At 38.9% G+C, this 21,749-nt stretch overlaps 1 protein-coding gene across 3 annotated transcripts; it reads right to left on the bottom strand.

The window, feature by feature from the left end:
* Nucleotides 1-389: 389 nt before the first annotated feature.
* HCFC2 (host cell factor C2) lies at nucleotides 390-20,670 on the bottom strand. 3 transcript variants are annotated; one of them, XM_063320802.1, is made up of 16 exons: nucleotides 20,410-20,670; nucleotides 17,921-18,069; nucleotides 17,389-17,549; nucleotides 16,126-16,334; nucleotides 15,542-15,626; nucleotides 14,401-14,504; nucleotides 13,627-13,815; nucleotides 12,209-12,394; nucleotides 11,671-11,774; nucleotides 10,685-10,847; nucleotides 9,448-9,648; nucleotides 8,161-8,231; nucleotides 6,791-6,928; nucleotides 5,208-5,393; nucleotides 4,414-4,699; nucleotides 390-3,352 (listed from the first exon to the last, which is right to left on the bottom strand). In XM_063320802.1, the coding sequence occupies exons 1-16, from the start codon at nucleotides 20,573-20,575 to the stop codon at nucleotides 3,327-3,329; spliced, it is 2,424 nt and encodes an 807-aa protein (XP_063176872.1). In that variant the 5' UTR covers nucleotides 20,576-20,670; the 3' UTR covers nucleotides 390-3,326. The 3 variants fall into 3 exon arrangements, with proteins under 3 accessions (XP_063176872.1, XP_063176880.1, XP_063176862.1); XM_063320792.1 differs by lacking the exon at nucleotides 390-3,352 and having other exon boundaries at nucleotides 3,359-4,699; XM_063320810.1 differs by lacking the exons at nucleotides 10,685-10,847; nucleotides 11,671-11,774.
* Between the last annotated feature and the right edge of the window lie 1,079 nt (nucleotides 20,671-21,749).

The following is a 21,749-nucleotide window of genomic DNA, read 5'->3' as shown; positions in this document are numbered from 1 at the left end:
CACTCGTTTGGAACAGCAGCAACACAAACCACTGTACGGACAGGGGAAGTCATTTCAAACTTTCATTTCGGAGGCTGCAGCCAGCAAGCTGCGGGGCACAAAGGCTTGGACAGGGACAGAGTAATGGCGAGAGCACGACAACTGCAGGAGAAGGTGGGACAGGGAAACTGGGGAACCTCAACTAAAAAAAACCCCATGAGGTAACCAAGGAGTTAACTTGGGAAATAATTTTTATGCAAGAGTAATACTCAGTACTACAATGCTTATCATTAAACCCTCTCCCCCCCAAGACAAATATACTCACTCTCTTCTCTGCATCATCCCCTTTTCTAAAGAAGGGCAGAAATCTGAAGTTTGTACGCGTACACCTTCAAAAAAAGCAGACATACACTTCCGTGTTTACAATGCGTTTGATAGGACAACCACTTTATTACAAAGAACAAACAATGCTTTGAAATAAGACTGATCAACTTGAATTGTATGAAAATGTCAGTTTCCTTGTAGAGGTCATTAAGTAACAGGCTGTAAGACTAAGTTCACGTCAAATCCGCTATCCTGAAATATCAGATAACAACAGTAATACTTATTATATCTTCAGAGTTTATGGCATGATCATGTGCTCTACTCCCAACTACATTCAAAAGATATTGCTATAATTACTTTGAAAACACAAAGTGTAGGTTATTGTTCACTTCATTTCCACTTTCACAAGAACATTCTGAAGGTGAAGCTGTAGCAGTGTCTGCCGTAACTGGCACGACGGTCCTATACTTACAGAGTCACAACTTCCCTAAGGAATTTGGTAAACCTAGACATTTCTACAATATGCATACTGTCATCTGATAGATTTCAGCTTCTGTTACACGTCTTTAGCACTAGATGAAACAAATGGATAACACAGATTCTCAAAGAGCTGATGTCAACAGTCTCGCAAACCAATTTAAAAATCAAACAACCGATATTTGTCTGGTATCTAGTTGATAGGCAAACAGGCGGGATTTCAACCTTATAAATACAGTTCTAAAAACGGACCACAAAGTGTATTTTACAGCGTGTACCACAATTTCGTTTTAAAGTAAAACTGTGAGGAACTGAAAGTTTGCATATGATCACTATTCAACGTCATCCAACTTGGACAAAGAAGTGACATCTTATGTCAAGTCAGCTGAAGAAAGCACACTTACAAGGAAATTATACTTTCATTGAAAACGCCACAGTTTTACCCTTTGGTAGTTGTGACATACCCACTGAAAAAAGAAATTGTGCAAAGCATGTGAAACCAAGTGCAAAAAAACTCCACCCAGACATACCCAACGGATTTTATTCTTAAATAACAACTCTACAAGCACAGCTATCAACCAACAAAACCAAAGCCACAAGTGTTTTCTCTAAAGGCTTCTTTCACAGTACTAATAAGGAAAACCAAGTTCTAGTCTTCTAGTTAAGAGTTCATGTGTACGGTACTTTAGTTATCAGACAGTATTGGTAGTGAGATCAGACCTGATAAAACGGACCATTAAAACACAAATATTTTAAAGCCAGTTAACTTCAGGAAACATCTTATACATTCATACTACAAACACTGTTTAAAGTGAATATGGGATATCTGTCATTGTCATAAACACAAGATTTCTCTCTGGAGTAAAACCACGCGTTATTACTCCTGTGCCGCTATTACCACTACTATAGTGATTTATGGTCCCCAGCACTTTTTATATGCTATTATAGCACGTGATGTGTTGCGATAATTAAGGCTGCATCAGCACTTCCGTTACAACCCTGATCTTCAGGGTAGCTAAAACTTGGCTATTGAATCTGCTCTGGGATGCTTGAGCTGTTAAATCTCTAATATTTTAATGATACTTCTCCTACCAAACCAGGCACATAATTTATTTCAGTTTATATTTACAAACGTTCTTAAGACAAATTTAACTGGCAGAGGCAAGAAATTCTACCTTGATGTACAGTCTTTTGGCATTCGGGGCAAAATTAAAGTGCAAAGTATAAACTTCATTGCACAGTAAATAATTTAGATTTTATTTTAAAATAAATCTTATTTAGGTGCCTCAATCTATTCACCTAGTGACCTTGTCCAACTCAGCCATTTTCCTCTACGCTTTGGTAAACATAGGTTTATATATAGATACATAAATAGCATTTAAAATGTTTACCTTTATTTCACTACTGTGAACATTTTTCTTTTTTTAAGCATAGGAATGGATCAACCTATTCCTTGAAGTAATGCTTGTTGAATTTATCAGCTAGCTAGTTAATGTAAAACGATGCATAGTAAAAGGGAGATACTGGACTTGATTGGTAGGATATACTGGTAAAGCAAACAAGCACTTAAGAAGATTAACTGGAATAAATATGTTGAAAATTGCCATATAATATGTGCAAAATTGCTTACCATGTATTCTAAACTTTGGTTAAAATTTTCAGATCGAAGTTTTACAGAAACATTATGGAAGCAACACAAGTGATTACAAACACAGGAATGAGGTAAGTTATTATTAGTGCAAAAAGCAAGCATATGCTAAAAGCAAAGCATATGGATTTAAAAAAAAAAAGAGAATGAATCTCATGGAAGTTTTAATACAAGACCAGAAAGGTCTCTTGTAAACATTGGTATTTACAAGTTTAAGATTTGTACAACTACAAAAGGATGATTCTAAATATTAGTAGTGCATTTACAATGAATTTACGTTTTTTTTTGTAATAAGAGAAATTACTAAGTTTATCTTTTTCCTTTTAAATCTTCAGGGGATATCTTTCAAGATTAAGATATTTGTTACAAATAGTAGAAAAATCATTTCTTTACAAAAAAAGTATATATTAAAATATTTATACATTTTAAGTTACTATATAATAACTGGAAATTTTTGCCTCATACTCAGGCACCACAATGAAGAATGTGGTATAAAGAACTGAAACCAAACAGAATTTGCTTATATACCAAACCTCATGAATTATCTATGCAAGATCCGTAGCGATCATGGGGACTCTACCTCAAATACCACTGCATATGCCAATTTTGTATTTATTTATTTTTAATTTGAAACTGCTTATTTTTTACATTTTAACTATCACTACCAAAAGGAGCTACTGGATAGAGCATGGTCCTCCATCCCACCATCTTCAATATAGTTCCTATATGGTACTCACACCTGAGCAAGGCTGTATAACGCTGATGTTTCAAACGTAAAAAAGGTTATATACTTTTTAAGATAAAAACAATGCAAAAATAAAATATTTGTAGCATTTACAAATAGTACAAGAGTTACATTAAACACTACATTCGAGACTTGACATTTATTACGTTGTTTCTATTTTGAGCTTGATGTTTTCATATCTGCAAAAGAGAAGGAGACACTGTTTAAACGTTTCATCATTTCACATAGTGTATATAGTCAAACACTTACAAACAACTACTGTTTCAGAGTCCTGGGACATGGATCATGGTCAAACCCCTTGCCAATTAAAGGGTTAAATACTGAGTATTACAGAATACAACTTATTCATTGTTGCTCTCCACCTTAGGAGAATGGATGTTGAAAAAACAAGCAGTGGTGTATTCAGCAGTTGGCTTTCAGATCACACCCTGTGGCTCACAGCCCACAGAAAGGAGAGGTCAGCTAAACCCATACAACGGTTCGTTGCTCCCCAAGGGGGTGGGCTCACTCCCCTCGCTCTGCCCTTCCTAACCTTCCTCCACACTCACAGGACCTCTTGCTGGGCAAAGCCAGCTCCCAACTGGTGGAACGCCAAGCCAGGAAGGGGAAGGAGCGGGAGGAGAGGAGAAGCCAGCAAAACTTCTTGTTTTGAGCCCCTGCACTGGCTTACTTAAGAGTGAGCCAGAACTGATCAGGCTAAAAAACTAATCTTTATTTTCAGTGGATCCAATCCCATCCCCAACTCATCGTGTACCTGTACAAATTCAAGCTCAGGGACAAGAGGCCAAAACCTCTTTAAAGTGTGTATGCATCACAAAAATGCACCTTATGAAAAATTTTTCGAATAAAGTGGGGGAAAAGATTAAAAAAAAAAACCCAAACAAAACAACCTGATTACACCCATGCATGTAACTGCATTACTTCTTATTAGAACGAGAAACCTTTGAGCTGAAGTGAAGCACATGTAAGTCAGCAACTTACTAGGCTCTTACTATTTGAGGGACTGGGTAAGACTCAGTAACCAACATTTCAGTACTTGCTTGTCACAAAAATTTTTTTTTTTTAAAATGTTATGCTAAATTCATCAACCGAGTTTTCTTAAAACTTCTGTTAAGGAACAAAACATTTCAAGAACTTCACATGCACTGCTGAGAAAAGCGTTGGTTCTAGAGACACAATACGCCATTTTCTCCGCCACAGCTACAGCCCATTTAAATGCTGTGTCTGACACCAACTTTACCTTGAAGCCATCGAACTTGCGTGGCTGGTCCGTATCCTCTCTCATTCTTCGCAGAAATTCTGAACACTATAGCAGGTCGGGAAGTGTAATCAACATGAGCATTTGCAAGCTGGGCAGCAGTCACTATACACGACGTTTTAAGACCACAGTATATTCTCATAAATACAAGCTGACTTGGATTTTCCTGTAATTGTGTGGAACGGATTGCTAAGTAGGCAGAATATTCTAAAATATTTCCAGAGGGTGAAGCAGGAGGCTCCCAAGAAAGATGAATACAGTCGACACTCTGAAAAGAAAGGGAGAAAATTTGATAGTGTCTAGTTAACCATTAGATGCCTGAATATATACGTCTAAATATATATATATATAAAAAAATTAAAATATACAAAACCACCTCTGAAGATCATCTGAAAATTCTAACATCATCCCTCTTTGGACCTAAGGAAGGATGTGTCTTTTGACTTTTTTTTTTTTTTTTTTTTAAAAAAAAACATGGTAAACCCCTATAGATATAAGGACGCGGAAAGAGAAAGTCATAGGGAAACTATCAGATGATTGATTAAGTGTGCATCTGGCAACATGATCTTTAAGTCTTAAAATAATTCTTTATAGCAAATTTCATAAAGAATATTTCATTGAGCAGAACTATCCAAGTAAGCATTTGACACTATTTTATATGACAATTTTAACTTGAGAAAACCCCCAACAATAAACCAACTAAAACCAAGCGTTCTGAGATTAAGGCTGTGACATGAATTTTATACATCAGAACTAGAATTACCTGTATTTCTCACCTTAGTGATTTTGACTGTTGAAGGAGCTCCAGGAAAACCCGGAATGCAAGTCTTGAATTCACTGATTTTACTGAAAGGCCCAACACCACAGCCGTTAATTGCAGCAACTCTGAACCTGTAAACTGTGCCTGGAAAAAGATCCTGTTTCTTAAGTAATCTGTAGTCTGGTACATCTGCACTTCCCGTCTGAAAATAAAGCAATGTTTGTGTTAATTTTTAAAATATTCTAAACACAATTAGCCTAAAAAATATAAAGTGGGTAGCAATAAACTGAGATTAATAAATTTAACTGAAACTGAAAAATCTATCTAATACTTTGTAATTAAATCAGAATTTACAAAAAGGTTCTGACTGAGGCACTAGTTCACCTCAAAACAGATGATCTAAGATGCAATGTGAGACTACATCTCTAACACCACCACCACCACCATCCCCCCCGCCATTTTTCAGTCATTTAAATTGACCTGCACCTCTTGGTTATTTTTACTCAGGAAAGTAAAATCAAAGTAGCAATTCCAACTGTATAGCTTGTATTAGCATAGTATAATTAGCATCCTCTTCTGTCCTAAAAAATATTTTTCTTTCAAAACCAATTATTCCTATAGTTAGGAGTTGCAATTTGATGCATAGGTAATTAAAATATTTTTCAAGAAAAGCACTGTAAGTTAGTAACAAATAGGTTTCTGAAACAGAAGTGCTAATGTATTTCCATGTTTAAAATATGCATCAATGCATCCTTGAAACTTCCAACAGAACTATTTTGCTTCTGAATAATGTATAAGAAATCACAATCAGTGTAAACACTGCAAAATGCACTATGCTCTTTAAAAGTAAGATGTGCAGTATTTTTAGTGAAGTGCTTTCAAATAAAGTGTTCTGTTCTTTTGTTTCTGTCTCAAGGAAACATATACCCATCCTTTTTGTTTCTAGTTCACTGGGACATCATTAATTTACACCACCACCACCAAAACTGCAACATTACCTCAAGTTTCACATGTACAGCATTTTCACATATAAACTTATATGTGCAACAACATTAAGTTAGAGAAACCTAATACAAAACCCACTACAGTTCCACATTTAGTCTTTTTAAACAGCCTTGTCTTATTAGTATCTTTAACAATTTGTAAGCAAAGATTCTGGAAACAGAGGAAAAAAAAAACAAAAAACTTTGATCAAAACATTTCAATCCTGTACTGAAATAACATATTAAAAAGTCGCGGTCTTTTTTAAAGAATTTTTACAGGTTTGAAAGTTCACCAAGTTTAAAATTCTTTCTGAAGGCTAGAAACAGAAATACAGAAATAATTAGCAATAGCAAAATAAGATATCCCATATTGTCACACCAGGAGAACAGAAGAAAATTCATCTGGTTTAGAAATAGTAAAAAAAAAAAAAAAAGAAAAAAAAAAAAAAGGTGAACAAAACGCATGAGGAACTACTGGTCAGAAAATACATAACTCCTATTAGCACCAAATCCTGTTGCAGTACCAGAAAAATCACACATTTTGTTGCCAGCCACATGAGCAAGAGATTCCAAAATACGTTTGTGCAGGTTATGCCAGAAAAGAATTAGCAGGTACCTTGTTAGAGATGCTCAGTGTTTCCTCTGGCAGCAAGTAGAACTGGCTCACCACAGCACTGTTGTTCTTAAAAATTCCAACATCATACCACTGCCTGTCTCTTGTTTTCACCGGAGCCATCTGTCTTTGTGGAGTTTTCTAGTATTTGAAGAACATATTATGGAGACTACCCATACTTCAGTGTAATGTTAAAAAAATGTTAAGACTCTAGTATATGTAAGAGACAACCCCGTTTTATACTAGTGTTACTTTCTTACGCCTCAAATGACTATGCAAATATTATTAAAATACTGTTCAAAACCAACTGGTTCTTATATATTGATTTAGAAACAGTCCATCATTTAAAAGAAAACAGCTGGGATGTCACCCCTGACGTCCTAGTTTAAACAGGGAGGGGAAAAAGTTTAAAGCTGTAGAACTAGGTGTCTGTAGCAGCATGTAGTTGCAAGTTAATTTCATTCAGAGGTCGAGAAGTTCCACAACATGGTCCAACATCAGTAGCTGTACTTGGGATTCAGCTATACGTCAGCACCAAATATACACTCTTTCAAGCTGCTGCTAACTCCCTTGCAGCTGAGAAGAGGGCCTCTGCTGCGGCACGAGGCAATGGTGGTGGACATGGGAATCGCTCCTGACTGATGCAGAAAGACAGACCATCTTTCTTGCTTGTCTCCAGGCACCCGGGAGGGTGCCCGCATGGTCAGTGTGCCCAGCACAGCCAGGCCATGATCCTGCCAGCATGGAAAAGGGGGAGGAGCAGCAGCTGCTCTCAGCAAAAGCACCCCAACCCTTTAGTGCCAGCTGCTGCTTCCCATCCTTAGCTCCTCTCTTGTGGTGGCAACAGTGGCACCTTGGATTTGTGTATTAAGTTGTAAGCAGGTGAAATAGGAAGCATTTACTTTTTCAGGCAGTATTTACAGCTTGCATAGCCAGTCCCCATCTCCTCTAGGGAAAAACATCAAGATGTCAGTTTAGTTACGTTTCAAACCTACAGATCAGCAGCTAACACTAGTCTGGTCTAATACATGCTTCATTTTAAAATCAGCTATGCATACAGAAAAGCATTTTACATTTGCACATCATGCAACACAGAGACCATTCCACTGTGCCAGTCGATAAAAAAGATTCAACAGCTGACACACATACTTGGATCTCGTCCCAACTACACAACTGCTACTTAGACTCAAATCAAACCCACACAATGCAATTAGTTTTACAACAGAAATGTTTACCCCTGTATTATTCACTTCAAGCCCTAAATATACATTGCTTTTCTTTCAGAGATATAATTAAAGGAAAGCAGGATAGCCCTTACAACTAATCAACAGAACAATAAACACAGCAATTTGATTATACTTTTCCAGACTTACAGAGGAGTGTGAATCATTTGTCTGTCCAGTATTGACCCTTGTCGAAGGCATGATATAAGCAGTTTCAGCAGCTAGAAACAAAAAAGTTGTATTTAAAAAGCTTAAGTGATATTAAAAATTTAACACAAAGTCCAGAATATGAAAGTTGACCTCAATTGTCATTTACAAGTATTTGTTGCAAAAGTACATCTCAGACTTCTTTTGCAGTTCTGTTTATAACACCAACAACTAATTTTGGATGCGTCATATTCACAGAACAATTGTTAAGAGCCTGGCACTGCAGGCTGCTACAGATAATACTAACAGAAGGCAGGACTCAGAAAATCCTAAGAAGTGACAGAACTATGAAATCAATATGAAACATTTGTGAACAAATAATCTAAATACCAGATTGAGGCACAAACTGATTACACTGTATGAACAGTCTAAGCATGAAATCTTAATTTGAATGTATTGTTTCTGACATCAAATACAGTCTGCATTCTGAACATGAGCAGTTAATCTCTAAACAATCCTAACAAATGGGAAAGAGAACATTTATTAAATGTAAAATGTAATCTCGAAAAAAAGAAAAATCAAAGCACATAAGCAACACGAGGGAATATTAATGTTCTATACTTGTGCTTCTGGTTTTTGCTTTTGAAATGCAATACTCTTAGATAAAAATTACACTACTCACACAGTGTCAGTAACAGAATACAGCTAATAATCAAAACAACAGTAAAAGCACAGCCTGTTGATATTCACAAAAACCCAAACTTGAAAAACTAGCAATACGTTTAGTTCCTGTGTTGCTGCTTATTTTGGGTATTTCAAGCAGACTAGGAAGAGGTCACCACATTTGATTAATGGTGAGCAAGCCACAAGAACTGGCCATATTTGTTACAGAGGTCAATTGTTTAAAATCAAAACCATCTAAGGTTACTATCTGTACTCTTCTGCTGACTAAATAAACAGACAATCACTGAATGAAAGCAAATGTGCTATGGGTACCAAAACTGACTGCCACTGTTATTTAGAAAATGGGCTTCTCCATAAATGAAGATTTAAAGGACTCTTCGCTCACAGGAAACAAAGAGGTTTACAAATGCATAAAAGGAATATCCTGATTTTAAAAGATGTTTAAGTCATAACAGAGATCATCCAAGATGCCCAAGGTCCTCAATGCCCAAAGCCCTATCTCAATCCCAGGTACTAGTCAAGATGGGAATCCCACCACACTAGAAGAAGTCTGATGGCCTTAGATATATATGGCTCAAAATACAGTATGTGAAACACATTTCAAACCTTCAGATTTTGAATTGAATGTTGTTAGTGAAGTTTCATCTTTAACAACTGCCCCATTTGTACTTGATGATTCAGTTTTAACAGCCTGCTGGGTTACCATAGTTTGTGTGCTGGAGACACTACTGGATACAGAAGCATCAGGATTTACAGTTCGTTTGTCCAAGTCATGTAATTCACCTACATTTGCTGAAGTCTGAGGACCTTAAAAAAAGGAAAATATTAACCAGAATTCAGTATTGGTAACACAGATTGATTACCAGATCTCAACTTGATCTAATGGCTTTAGTTTCACATAAAACCAGAGTTTAGCTCAGATGTAGGTTAGAATAGACCTGATTATATTAATTGCTAATGCTTTCTTTAGGTATATAACTTAGCAAAAGTCTGTCTGCACAGTCATAAAAAGATATTTGTAAACAGTTATATTAAAACAGCGATTTAATTTGTTTTAAGCTTGTTATTTTACACCTGTTTGGTTATGAAAGGATTACTTTGGAAAAACATCCTAATATAAAGAGGAAGTATCCACACAAATCAGTACCATAGATTTGTAACAATCAATTTAAGATTAACTACTGTGGAAGTCTTTTTCTCACTTAGCACTAAGAGCCAACATTTCCACACAATACTTAAATTATACTGTGAAGAAAGTGAAAATCCAACAACCTATAAATTACACGAAAGTCAAATATAAACAGGTCAGTCGACTGAGCCTGGATTCACCACACCGAACACAAGGCTCTTCAGTGAAATGCCTAAATCAGTGCCTAGTCATCTTCTATTTCCTCTACAGTCAGAGAGAAACATGCTCCTCCTTACAATGCCTAAAATTTTACATTGTCTAATAGCTTTTCACTATTAACAGACAGAAGTAGTGTCAAATAGAGCCTGGGGTTACTAACACCTTAATGTTGTAAAATGAATTTGGTCCTGTCAGTCTGTTCTTTGATGTTAAAAAGGGCTATTTATGTTTAGAGATACACATTTGCCATCATAATAACATATATATTATTGAGAATTTCATGTCCCTTGCAACACTTCAAACAACTTAAGATTTCATTTTTCCTTGTATCTTCTAAAAATACATAGCCATAACTAGCACAAGTTGGTTGTTTTTAAACTACAAAGGCCTCTAAAATAATTTTAAGTTGCAAGACAGAAATAATCTTATTTCATGTTTATGAGATGAATTTTAACTCTCACTTTTTGATTAATTTTTATTCTATAGTCATCTTACTTGAAGTACAAACAGGCAAAAGAGAAGGGGCATTTGATTCTTTGAATCCTGTAGCATCTGCATGGTTTTTCATAGTCTCCTGTGTAATCTTGTTTTCAGGTGCTGCAACCTTTTCTTTTCCTTCTACTTTTAATAATGAGTTGGATGAAAGGGAAACTTGGACCTAACCAAAACAACACATTTGTTAATGTTTAACTGCAAAGTTCAGAAATTTCAGTTGCAAACATGGTATGAAAATGCTTGCTTGAAAACAACAAACAAAAATCCTCCAACAAATCCCCCTAGCACTTCAAATTAAAACAAGAAACCAACCTCACAATCCACCTTATTCTAGCCATCATATTACAAAGACTCAAACTCTAAGTTGACTTGAAAGTGTCCCTGACACATACTAAGTTTTATCTGGGTGAGCTCATGTTTTTATGTTATTACATGGAAGTTCATTGATGCATACATTTAGCCTATTGGGGGAACCTGAGGGGATGGGGAGAGGAAAAAAATAAATAAAAAAAAAAAATCACAATTACAGAGGTTTTCAACCTTTGCTTTCCTGGCACATACCCAAGATGCTTATTTACTAACTACTGTTAGTAGTACTTCTACATGTGTTTTCTACAAGAATAAATTATGGATCCCATACAGATCCCTTACACAATTAAGAAAAGGCCTACATTGCTAAAATTGTGATCCTTCAGACAGAGTTTGTCCTCCCTCTTTCTTTTAAATTGGGAAAACAGTGGAACATATACAAGTGCACAACCAGAATAGGTAACAATTGGGTTTATACTATAGTATAACACAACTACTTCAGTGGGTGCCTTTTTTGTTCTGTTTGATTTTGGTTTTTTTTTTTTTTGGTTTTTTTTTTTTTTTTTTCCCTAAGGCCTAAAAAGTACACAGGCCTTTTAAAACTGAGAAAGTGTTCTAGCACTTCTCTTGCTTCCCACACTACTTGGCCACTTAGGCATTTTTCAGTTTACACTTACGTTATTAGGAATGACATTATTTGTTTGGCTGGGATGATCCACCTTCATTTCTGGGTAAGGGACACTAGGCAATGATTGTGGACTTTGATGTAGAGAAGAACCACCTTTCAGGTAAACAAAAGCAAATTCCAATCAGTTACATAAAACTTAATATTATGTTGGTTGGAATCTATTGCAGTAAGCAAGAGGGAGACCCGATGTTGCCAGAAGGAAGACTTGGTTGTAAGACTGAAATGAAACTGCCTGGCCAAGCAGTCAGATAAAATCCCTTCCTCAGTGTTTCCTTTCTCAAATAGTGCCCAGCACTGTACAAATATTTTCATATTCAGATAGCTGGCCAAAACTGACAGAGACAAGTTAAACTGAATTTTCCATAATTACAATGCACAGATTTTGGGAATAACCAAAAAAAGCCCAGGGTCTCTCTCAAAATGATTTTAAAAAACCAACACAAAAACCCCAAACTCATATTAATTACTTATGCAATCCTCTACTCTACCTTTACACAAACATAAGCGTAACGTGATCTGACTACTACCTTGTGAACTCAGCACTGATGTCTCAGGAACCCCAGTACCAGGTATTCCAGCCACTGATGGCACTGGTGAATCAGCATGTAACTGAAGAAGATATCCTTCAACTGTAGGTACTTCATCCCATTTCACTTGAAAAGAGTTGGTTGTAGCTCTAATCAACTGTACCTGTGATGGTGCTGGAGGTTTCTCTACAAGAAACCAATAAAACACAGACAGCATGTTGAAATTGCCCTCCTTTATCAATTTAAGAAGTATCTATATAATGCAAGCAAAACCAATAGCTCCTTTTTCACTGATGTACAACGTATACCAGATTCAACAAGAAGCCATTGTCAAAGGCGGCAAGTCAAGTCAGCGAGTATTATGAAGTGCCATTCCACAGTGTTCAAAAATGCTGAAGTTCTGAAGCTTTGCTTTTTAATGGGTCTTCTGCTGCCAGTACGTCTTTGGGTTGAATATTTATCATTATAGGGATTACAGATATAAGAGATCCTTGGCCTTTCCTAAAAGGCTGCACGCAGTTCTTTGGCTCCTAAAGCTTTCCCTATTCCTGGAAAGGATTCATAGAAGATTCCGCTTCCTTTTTGCTTGCTCTCTGTAGCTAGAAGTGAACTTTCCCTCAAACTTCTGCAGAGGCTGAAGCCTAGGCATGATTCAAAGCCAATGACCTACTCTTCCCACTTGCCTTGATGCCTAGCTAGGCTGCACTCTCAAGCACATCCCTCCCCTGCTACTCTTTTTCATCTTCTGACTTTCCTGAGGGGGGAAAAAACCAAAACAAAAAAACGGGGGGAAAAAAAACACAAACCATGATCTCCTAAATGTTTCACAATCTCCAGTAACCATTCTAATGCTTCTGCTTGAGCGGGCAAAAACTCCCTCACAAAAGTACTATTCTAGTGTCCTGCCATCAAGCCAGCTACTAATGAACGATTACTACTCCAGAATTCCCTTCAGCCCTGGGAACAATTTGGTCCTGTCTCAGATTCGATAGTATCTTTTTGCAGTCCAAGAGATGAGGAAGCAGCAGCAGCAATGATCCCAAGAGAAGGAGGGATTTGGTAAAAAGGAATAAGTAGCAGCGGCAAAGATCACTATCAAGAGAGGCCAGGAACCCTGAGTTTAGGTAAAACACCCTTTAGCACCTTGTATCTACTCGCTATGGCATGCAATGCAGAATTTAGTCACAAAGTTCTTTCAGAGGCTTTAAAAAAGCCTTCCTCATTTTATCAGTTTAAGTTATAGCTGTAGCCTTCAAACAATCAACGGTGAAGTGTGGTTTATTTAAACAAGCTTTAAAATTCAAATAATCTTTGAGTTTGCTACAGCTTTAGATGTTCTGATCATCAATGATGCCAGCTTCCCATATGTTAGTAAAATATGGAACACAGTACAAATCTCTTATTTATTTCTGACTCACCAGTATCAAGGTACCAAAGATCTTTGCAGCAAACTTGATTGTTCCAAGCTTTTCTGTAACCATCTCTACCACTCCAGATATACAGACGAGTGCCAACCGCTACAGCACAGTGTCCTGCTCTTGGCCCTGGTAACAAGTTACTTTTGTCCTCCTGGCAATCTGAGATCAGACCTATCCATTCTGTGGTATCTAGTAAACGAAACTCGAAAAATTTAGTTTCTAGATGTTTTCCAAAGCAAGCAATACAGAAATTAATACACTTAACTGCTCAGAGAAAATGAAAATAAATCACCTCTGTTTTTATAGACAATTGCATTTCAATTTGTAACATTACAAAGAGAAGGTCGCTTTCCAATTAGTTTGCAAGATACGATCAATTAATACAGGATGAATTTTCTGACCTCTGGTTGTCTCTGTCAGGTAAATACAAGATCAGAAGTTGAGGATTCAAGGACAGTACGATCACATTTAGAAAAAACAACTCATTTCAGGATCTGTCTCTTGTGCTCTACTATAAATGAAGGAGTATCTATATTACTTAGCATTAAAATTGTATGAACAGAGATTGCATGAGCAAACCTGCTGAATGTTCAAAGAAAAATAATAATAATAAAAAAATCACTAAAGAAAGATGTAAAAACTGGCATCTGTGGTTAGCTAGGATTACAACTGTGTAACCTAAGATTTTTCTGAGGGTTTCCAAAATATGTATTCTACTCTGTTAAGAAAGCATTAATTCAAAATGCCCACTCCCAGAAAGGCAGAAACACTGACCCAAATTAAGATAAGAAAATGAACCGGTACATTTCCATTCACCATCATGAGCAGAAATTTCACCTCCTGCTGACTGTGGAACCCATCCACCAAAAACATACATTCTGAAATATAGGAAAAGAGGGAAGAGGGAAAAAGAAAAGAAAAGCCAATTAACATCCAGATCTGCTGCATATGCTCTCTCAAACTAGGACAAAACAGAAAATTTCCAGTGCTTTACAGTTTTAGTTTACAGCAGATTTTATTCGTGTCTACTCTCTTCAGAAAGTATTGTTGAAGACACCTACCTTCTGAAATTTTTGAGTAAGTTAACTGATTAAAAAAAACCAACCAAGCAAAAAAACCCCAAACTCAACAACTTCCCAGAAGCTAATACTGTATCTTTTTACAAACCACCAAACTGCTAACACTGTCCAGAAATCACACATTTACATGGAGTTTCTACAAGCCTCTACCACAGACCTCTCTATAAACCATTCTAAAATTAGACCACTATCTAAATCAGATAGCGAAATCTAAAAACATAAGGCAAGCTACAAACTAATAACATTTGATGTGAATAATAAAAAGCTAAGTCCTTGGATCATAAGACAGAAAGCTTTCACACTTCTTTCCCCCTTGCCTCTTTCTCCTCACTCTTGTAAACCGATAGAAAATGAACTGAAACCCAGGTTTAAAAGTCCATTTTATCAATGCTGTCTGCCAAAACAAACCACACTGGCAAGAAGCAAAGTAATGAGGAACAGACTACAGAGAAACTGGCCCACAAAAACATGGCATGGTTTTGCCTACTCTCTGGGCAGTTTCTTTGCGTAGCTAGTTCATTGTGTCACAGACACAGAGGCACTCAAGTTGGCTCCTGACAGAGCCAGCTCAGGTCCAGCTGAGTTCGCTCCAGAATGCAAAAAAGGGGCATTAAAAAGCCTTGTAAGCTGCTTGTGGATTGGGCAGACTGTTCTGCTGGACGGAAACACTGACAGTTTGATAATCTTAAATTCACTTTTTCATTGCCACTGAGGACAACAGAAGCAGAAAAGTACTCTACAGGGCTGATGGTTTATACTGAGCAGTAGTGGATAAGCATCATCATTCTCCTACTAGGTGTACCTTTCTAGAGTTGAGCTTTTAACAACAGACATACTTGTTTCCTATTACATTGGCCGTATGGAGACTGCGAGGAAGTGGTATTGTCCCTTTAGTTTCTGGTCTCGACCAGGTCATTGTTTCTAAAAGAAAAAGAATAAAAACGCTCAAAAAACATATTACTGTGTATTTCACTACCTGGATTTTAGGGGCGAACATACCTCTAACATTCAACAAAACAAAATTTTGTGTTTTTAAGATGGCCACTTTAAAAAAGAAAGCGTGATAACAAGCACTTAAAGCTTCTTTTAAAAGTCACAGGAAACATTGACAAACTAATTGCTTATCAGTTTATCAAAAAGATATGTTACAGTTTCATTATGGCTATTCAACTTGGTTATCATAGTGACAGTCTTTAAAGCGTTCTAAGGAAACAATTTCCCAGTATAACCAAAATCAGTGAGAATAATATACGCAAACAATGCTGTAGCTATTTAATTACAAAAATTACAAATGCTTAACACTATGGTGTAAGTCCCAATAATATCTGCACCACATCATACCATTAATTGTTAAATACTGTAATTTTTCCTCTTAGCCAGTAAGGCCCCTGCACTGACTTCTACTGGGAAATCAACTCACCTATGTCAAGTTCCCAGAGATCATTTAGCCGACAGCCACACATCCCTCCAAAAATATACATCTTTGGACTTCCCAAGTCTTTTCTGCAGTATACGATGGCTGTGTGAGATTCTCGGGGAGATGGCAAGACCCCTTTGGTCACAGGAATACTCCAGCCGACAACGCCAGAACCATGTTGCAGCTCCAGTTCATAGAAATCATTTAAATATCTAGGGTATTATTGACAAAGTATGAAAAATATGTAAGCAAAGCTTACAAGTGAGCTTTAAACCCTGACCACTTCCAAGTATTATAGACTTCAGTCTTGTGAGATTGTACAGTTTTAAAATCATGAAGCATTTGATGGTACTGTGGACAGTACCCAAACTAAATGGAATTAAAACAAAAAATGAGCTATTATTAATTTGTTGCCTCTGAGAACAGCATGCTTTCATCTCATACTTGATACACTATATTACATGAAAGAAACATTCAAAATTGGTGAACATTCTTAGCGGAAATTACTACATTTGGACAAACTTAGAATAAACTGTAAAGTTGTGGGAAATACATGATAACGCGGGACATTAAAGCTGAATTTCTGCAACTCTAAGGCAACAAAGGTGAAAAGATGCTGTTTCTTTTCTGATGTCTTCAGGCTGGCCAACAGACAATTAGCCATTTGTTGCTGAATCTATCGGTAAGTTATTTTTAGATAACGGTCTTTGAATGTTGGCATTCACCCTAGATACCTCTTGTTTGCTGAGCTTAAAATTACCAGTTTATAGCTCAATAAGCACTCTGAATTGCAGGCGAGTATGGATATAAAACTTCACCATTATAACACTGTTTGCTGATAATAAAGGCAACTTCAGCTGTTACTTTAAAAAAATTTCCAGGTGAATTAGTAACTGTTTTCCACAGCACTATAGAGGAAACTTCCATTGTTAATTCCCTGATGACTCATGAGACTTTGCTGATTTAAGTAATTCTAACGAACAAGTCATTCTTAAAAACATCACCAAAATTACTAGGAAAAATACCAAAGTCTACTCAGGTTTCCCTCCAGAAGCTGTCAGTCAGTGTTACATATTGTGTGATTAGCAGAAGAAATATTTAAGAAGAAATATTTAAGCTTCTTAGCATGTAACCCCTCCACTGCATAAATAATCCAAATGCGAGTACTTGGTACGCAGGACAGCTTCCCTAGAACATTCCTCTTCAAAGTTGTCAAATCTGGTAATTAACTTTTAAAGACATTGAATTCAAAACAAGTCAGCATACCTGGGAACGTTGTTATTTGAATCTTCACTTTCATTTGCCAGGCCACCAAATAAATAGCACTTGTTACCATATAAAGAAAAGCTGTGGCCAAGTCGAGGACAAGGTGGTGATCCAGTGGAAGGAGCTTGAGGTTTTACTTTTTTCCAGAGCCATCGACTTGCCTTAATGACAAGAAATACATATTCAGAAATATCTTCATTTATAGTCGTTCATAGTCAATAGAATTCAGACAACACTAACAATTGTATATTTTCTGAACTATTCTTAAGGGGATGCTGGGCTTTTCTTAGGATATACATTAAAAGGTACACTAAAAGCTAACCTTCATAAAACATTAAATATACTTTATTTTGACTAGATGGAAGTCTCTTTTTCAAAGTTATTTAGATTTTCTCCATCTTCAGAAACTATTTAAAGAGTTTATTCTTCCTGGAGCAGAAGAAAGCTCATGTAACTTTCCTCTGCAGTTGGTAATATAAAACATGTTTGTTCATCAACAGAGAAATAAAGTAGTCCTTCATACATTTCCTACCTGTAATTCATATAAATCATTACTGTATCTTCCATATTCAACCATTCCTCCAAAAACTAGTATTCTGGTACCATCACAAACAAATCCATGTGCTGCACATCCTGGAGGAATATCTCCCCTTACAGCAGGAAGGAACCACTGATTTGTAGCTGTAGGGGAAGAAAAGAAAGAGACAGATTTCAAACACCGAGAAAGAAAGTGTATTTTTAAATGCCTCTGCTCTCTAAAGAATTACCTCTCACCTGTAGATAACTGTGAATGCGCTGTTTGTTTCACACTAAGTTTTAACTGAATTTTTGATAAATAATAATTCAAATATAAAGATTAAATTACATTAATTAAATCATATAGTAACTATAAATATAAAATAATGTAAATACCTATATTAAATTATCATTTAATAATGTAATAAATAATTTTTAATAAAAGGAAAAGCAAACACCTTTATCAAACCAATGTTACTCAACATATGAATGAGCACATGAGGTCACTGTAATTAAGTCAGTTACCAAGGGTCACCCAGCAATTTAATAGACTTGCTAAAAAAAGAGGCTAATGAGGAACATAAGTGCAGTTCCACACAAAAGAGATAACTATGCTAACTCAGAGGAAGCTAGCTCTAGAAACAGAATTATTAGAGCTACAGCAGCATGGCAGTGTGCCTGGACTTAATAGCCCTATTGAAAAACTAATTACACTGTTCGCAGACTAATGTTAATATCTACAGAGCACTGCACTGATACATGGGAGAGGCACAGAGGCAAGAAGGAGCAACTCAGACTGCCTGACCCAGCAGCAGCATATTGTTGTTTAAACTGTTCTGGAACAAAAGAATTACAGGAGATATTGTCTCCTTTTCCCTGAGCTTTTTTCAGGAGCACAAAGAGGAAAAGTGTGAAATCAGAAGCTTCCAGTGAATGTTGCTGCAGGGTATTAAGATGCCCTCACTGTGTACCAGCTCCTTAGAAGTCACCACACTCCTAGCAAGAGCCATGTATGACATCCAAAAATCCAGACAGCCCAGGTCACAACCCTGCACCTTAGCCCCCTCAAAACAAAAAAAAGAAAAAAAAAAAAAAAAAGTCCTGTCTGGGAACTGGAACAACTGAGTCGTGACCCTTTTTGTCACTGCCGCAAAGGGAAAACACCTTTAGCAGAAAGTCTGGACAGAAAAATAAAAAAAGTGATGTTAAGACCCACTCAAAAGGAAGCCATCAGAACCTCTGTTCTGAAAGACACTATAACCATACTATGTAAAAACTTTCTTTAGCTTACTCATCAAAACAGAAAGGTTAAGAGATTTTGTTTTTTTTTAAAAAAAAAAGTGATTGAGTACAGCAGATCTTTAAGCTACCATGGAAAAATCTGCTTGGATGGACTCTAACAGCAAGCATTTTCCTCTTAATAAACTCCAAAAACCTCCAGCAGATATTTGCATTCCCAGACTTTTATCTCAAAAACACTCAGCAAAAATACCATCACCTTATTCTGGCAGGGGGAGAGAGGCAGGACGGGAAGGCAGTGTTCCAAAAAGAATAACATTTGAATGATTCTTAAAAGTTGGCAACTTAAAAGGCTAGTTAACGTGCTCTCACTTTCATGCTTTTGGCATGTTGCACAAGCAGCCAGCCCCAGATGACTGAGAAGCGCGGATCGGTCACCCCACTTCCCTGTCTCAGCCCAAGCTCTGAAATTACACAAAAGTTTTCCAGCCTCATACAGCGTCCCGTAAGAGTAACTGTTGAGGCATCTCATCTTTCACAAATGAAATCGTGTCTCGGGCAGCTTCCTGTTTGGAAAGGCTCCCGATGCCAACGCGTTCGCTTTCCTGACCGGGATTTCTAATTCAGGGTCTTGAGCTCTGGTGAGCTGCCACCAGAGGGAAGAAGGGGGACCCGGACACTCGAGGGGGCTCATCCAGTCTCCAGCCATTCAGCCGAGACCTGCCAGGGGAGACCCTGCACCCCAGGACCAGGGGCTGGGGAAGCACAACAGAGGCGGGGCGCCTAAGGAGATTTTCCAGGTTTTTTTCCCCCCCCCCCAGGAAGGAGCATTAAGCCCGCAACATCAGCCGGGGCGCAGCGCAACCCCGGGAAAAACCCTCCCCTAAGGATATTTTTTGTCTCACCACCACCATTTTCAGCTCCAGGCAGCTTTTCAGCCCGGGGACAGCCCGCCCGCCGCCCCCTCTGCGCCGAGCCCCCCGCGGGCAGCCCCAGGGGAGGGCAGGAGCCTCGGGGGGTGGGGGGCAGCCATCTCCCCCTCCCGCTGTGAGGAGCCCGGTGCCCAGCGGCGGCCAGCCGGTGCCACCAGCGGTGAGAGACATGACAGCCCCGCCGCTGTGTCCCCCGTGCCCCCCCCCCCCGGCTCTGCCTCACAGCACCGGCCCGGCCCGGCCCGGCCCCGCCCCGCGCCACCCCGCGCCGCGCCCTCCCTGCCCCCCCGCCCGCCTCCGTGCCGCGCCCGCTGCCCCTCCCCGCCCCGCGCACCCGTGTTGTAGACGTGCAGCTCGTCGGCGATGCCCTCGTTGCCTCCCCCGAAGATAATGACCAGCTCGCGGATGGCGACCGCCCGGTGCCCGTGGCGGGAGCGCGGCACCGGCCCCGTAAAGGAAGACACCCGCCTCCAGCTCAGCCCAGCGGCGGCCGCCGCCATCTTAACGCCGCTCCCACAATGCACCGCGCGCCCGGGGCAGGCCGGCGGGGCGGGAGGGGGGGAAGAGCGAGCGGCGGGGTGCTGCCGCGGGTCACGTGACGGCGGCGACCGTTACCCTCGTCCCGGAGAGGGTAACGGTCTCTCGACCCCCGGGGGAGGCGGCGGTTGTTGCCTGCTGGGTGCTGGCCCGCTCCCCCTCACTGAGGGGATATCGGCTGAGAGGCGCAGGGCGATGATTTGGAGGCCGCCGCAGGCCTCCCTCCGCTCCTCGGGAGCCCTCCGGCCCTGGCCTTGCTTCGGCGGGAGGCCTGTCAGGGGTGCCTGGCGAAGGCAAGCCTGCTGTGGGGTGGCCGGTGCCCGCCGGCCCGGGCTGCCGAGCTGCTCGGGACACCACGGATGTGGTGTGTGCTCGTTTAGCTAAGGGCACCTGCGTTCAGACCCTCAGAGCTGTGCAGCAGTTTGGGTTTGGGTTTTTTTTGTTTTTATGATTCGCTAGTCGTAGGCAGGGTGTGCAGCCTGCGAGGTATGCATCTTTGAAAGAAATGAGTTGCTGTTTAAACATCGAAGGTTGAGATTAGAAGCCGAGGTTTCAGTTCTACAGTTAACAGCGGATGATCTGAGTAAACCCAAAGTTCTTCTGCAGGACAGAAGCTGCTCTCTTTCCTGTGTGAGCAGGGTGTTAAGTCAGAATATAAATAACGTGAGGCTGAGGGAAATCCAGAGAAGGTGCTGCTAGGTTGCCAGTAATCCATGGGTTGCTGCCAGGTGAAGCAGATGGTCACGATGCTGCAGGCTCGTACAGCTGTGTGCATCTTAGAGCTGTTCAGGATGCACATGGAGATGGAAGGGAGACAAACGAAACGTGTGGATTTTAATGAACATGAGCTTAATACAGCTTAAAAAAATAATGTAGTACAGAAAAAGTAGCGATAGTTGTGGCCATCTAAATGAAGCACATAGCTGTACGTGTAAGTCTTTATTTATTCTTCCTTCAAGCAGCTCTGCAAGAGGTGGATTTCTGTACAAAATCAGACGCACATAAGACAGTCCTGTCGTGTTTGAGACATACAGTTGAAAAGCCACATTTTTATTTCCTGTAAATGGAGCAATAATCTTCATTCAAAACAATTTATGTTTTTTAAAACCTTTACTGAATATCTGTCATAAATTTTTA

The sequence above is a fragment of the Chroicocephalus ridibundus genome, chromosome 1 (genome assembly GCF_963924245.1).
Source record: "Chroicocephalus ridibundus chromosome 1, bChrRid1.1, whole genome shotgun sequence".
In the NCBI taxonomy this organism is placed as follows: Eukaryota; Metazoa; Chordata; class Aves; order Charadriiformes; family Laridae; genus Chroicocephalus; species Chroicocephalus ridibundus.
This window is presented reverse-complemented; position numbering and strand designations above follow the sequence as displayed.

What these genes read in the sequence shown, in the direction of transcription:
- HCFC2 (XM_063320792.1), bottom strand. Translation starts at nt 20,575, where the DNA reads ATGGCGGCGGCCGCCGCTGGGCTGAGCTGGAGGCGGGTGTCTTCCTTT. An exon ending in TCTTTGGTACCTTGATACTG is followed by an intron (nt 12,395 to 13,626) that starts GTGAGTCAGAAA and finishes GGTTTCTTGTAG; the next exon opens with AGAAACCTCCAGCACCATCA. An exon ending in ATCAGTGCTGAGTTCACAAG is followed by an intron (nt 11,775 to 12,208) that starts GTAGTAGTCAGA and finishes TTTACCTGAAAG; the next exon opens with GTGGTTCTTCTCTACATCAA.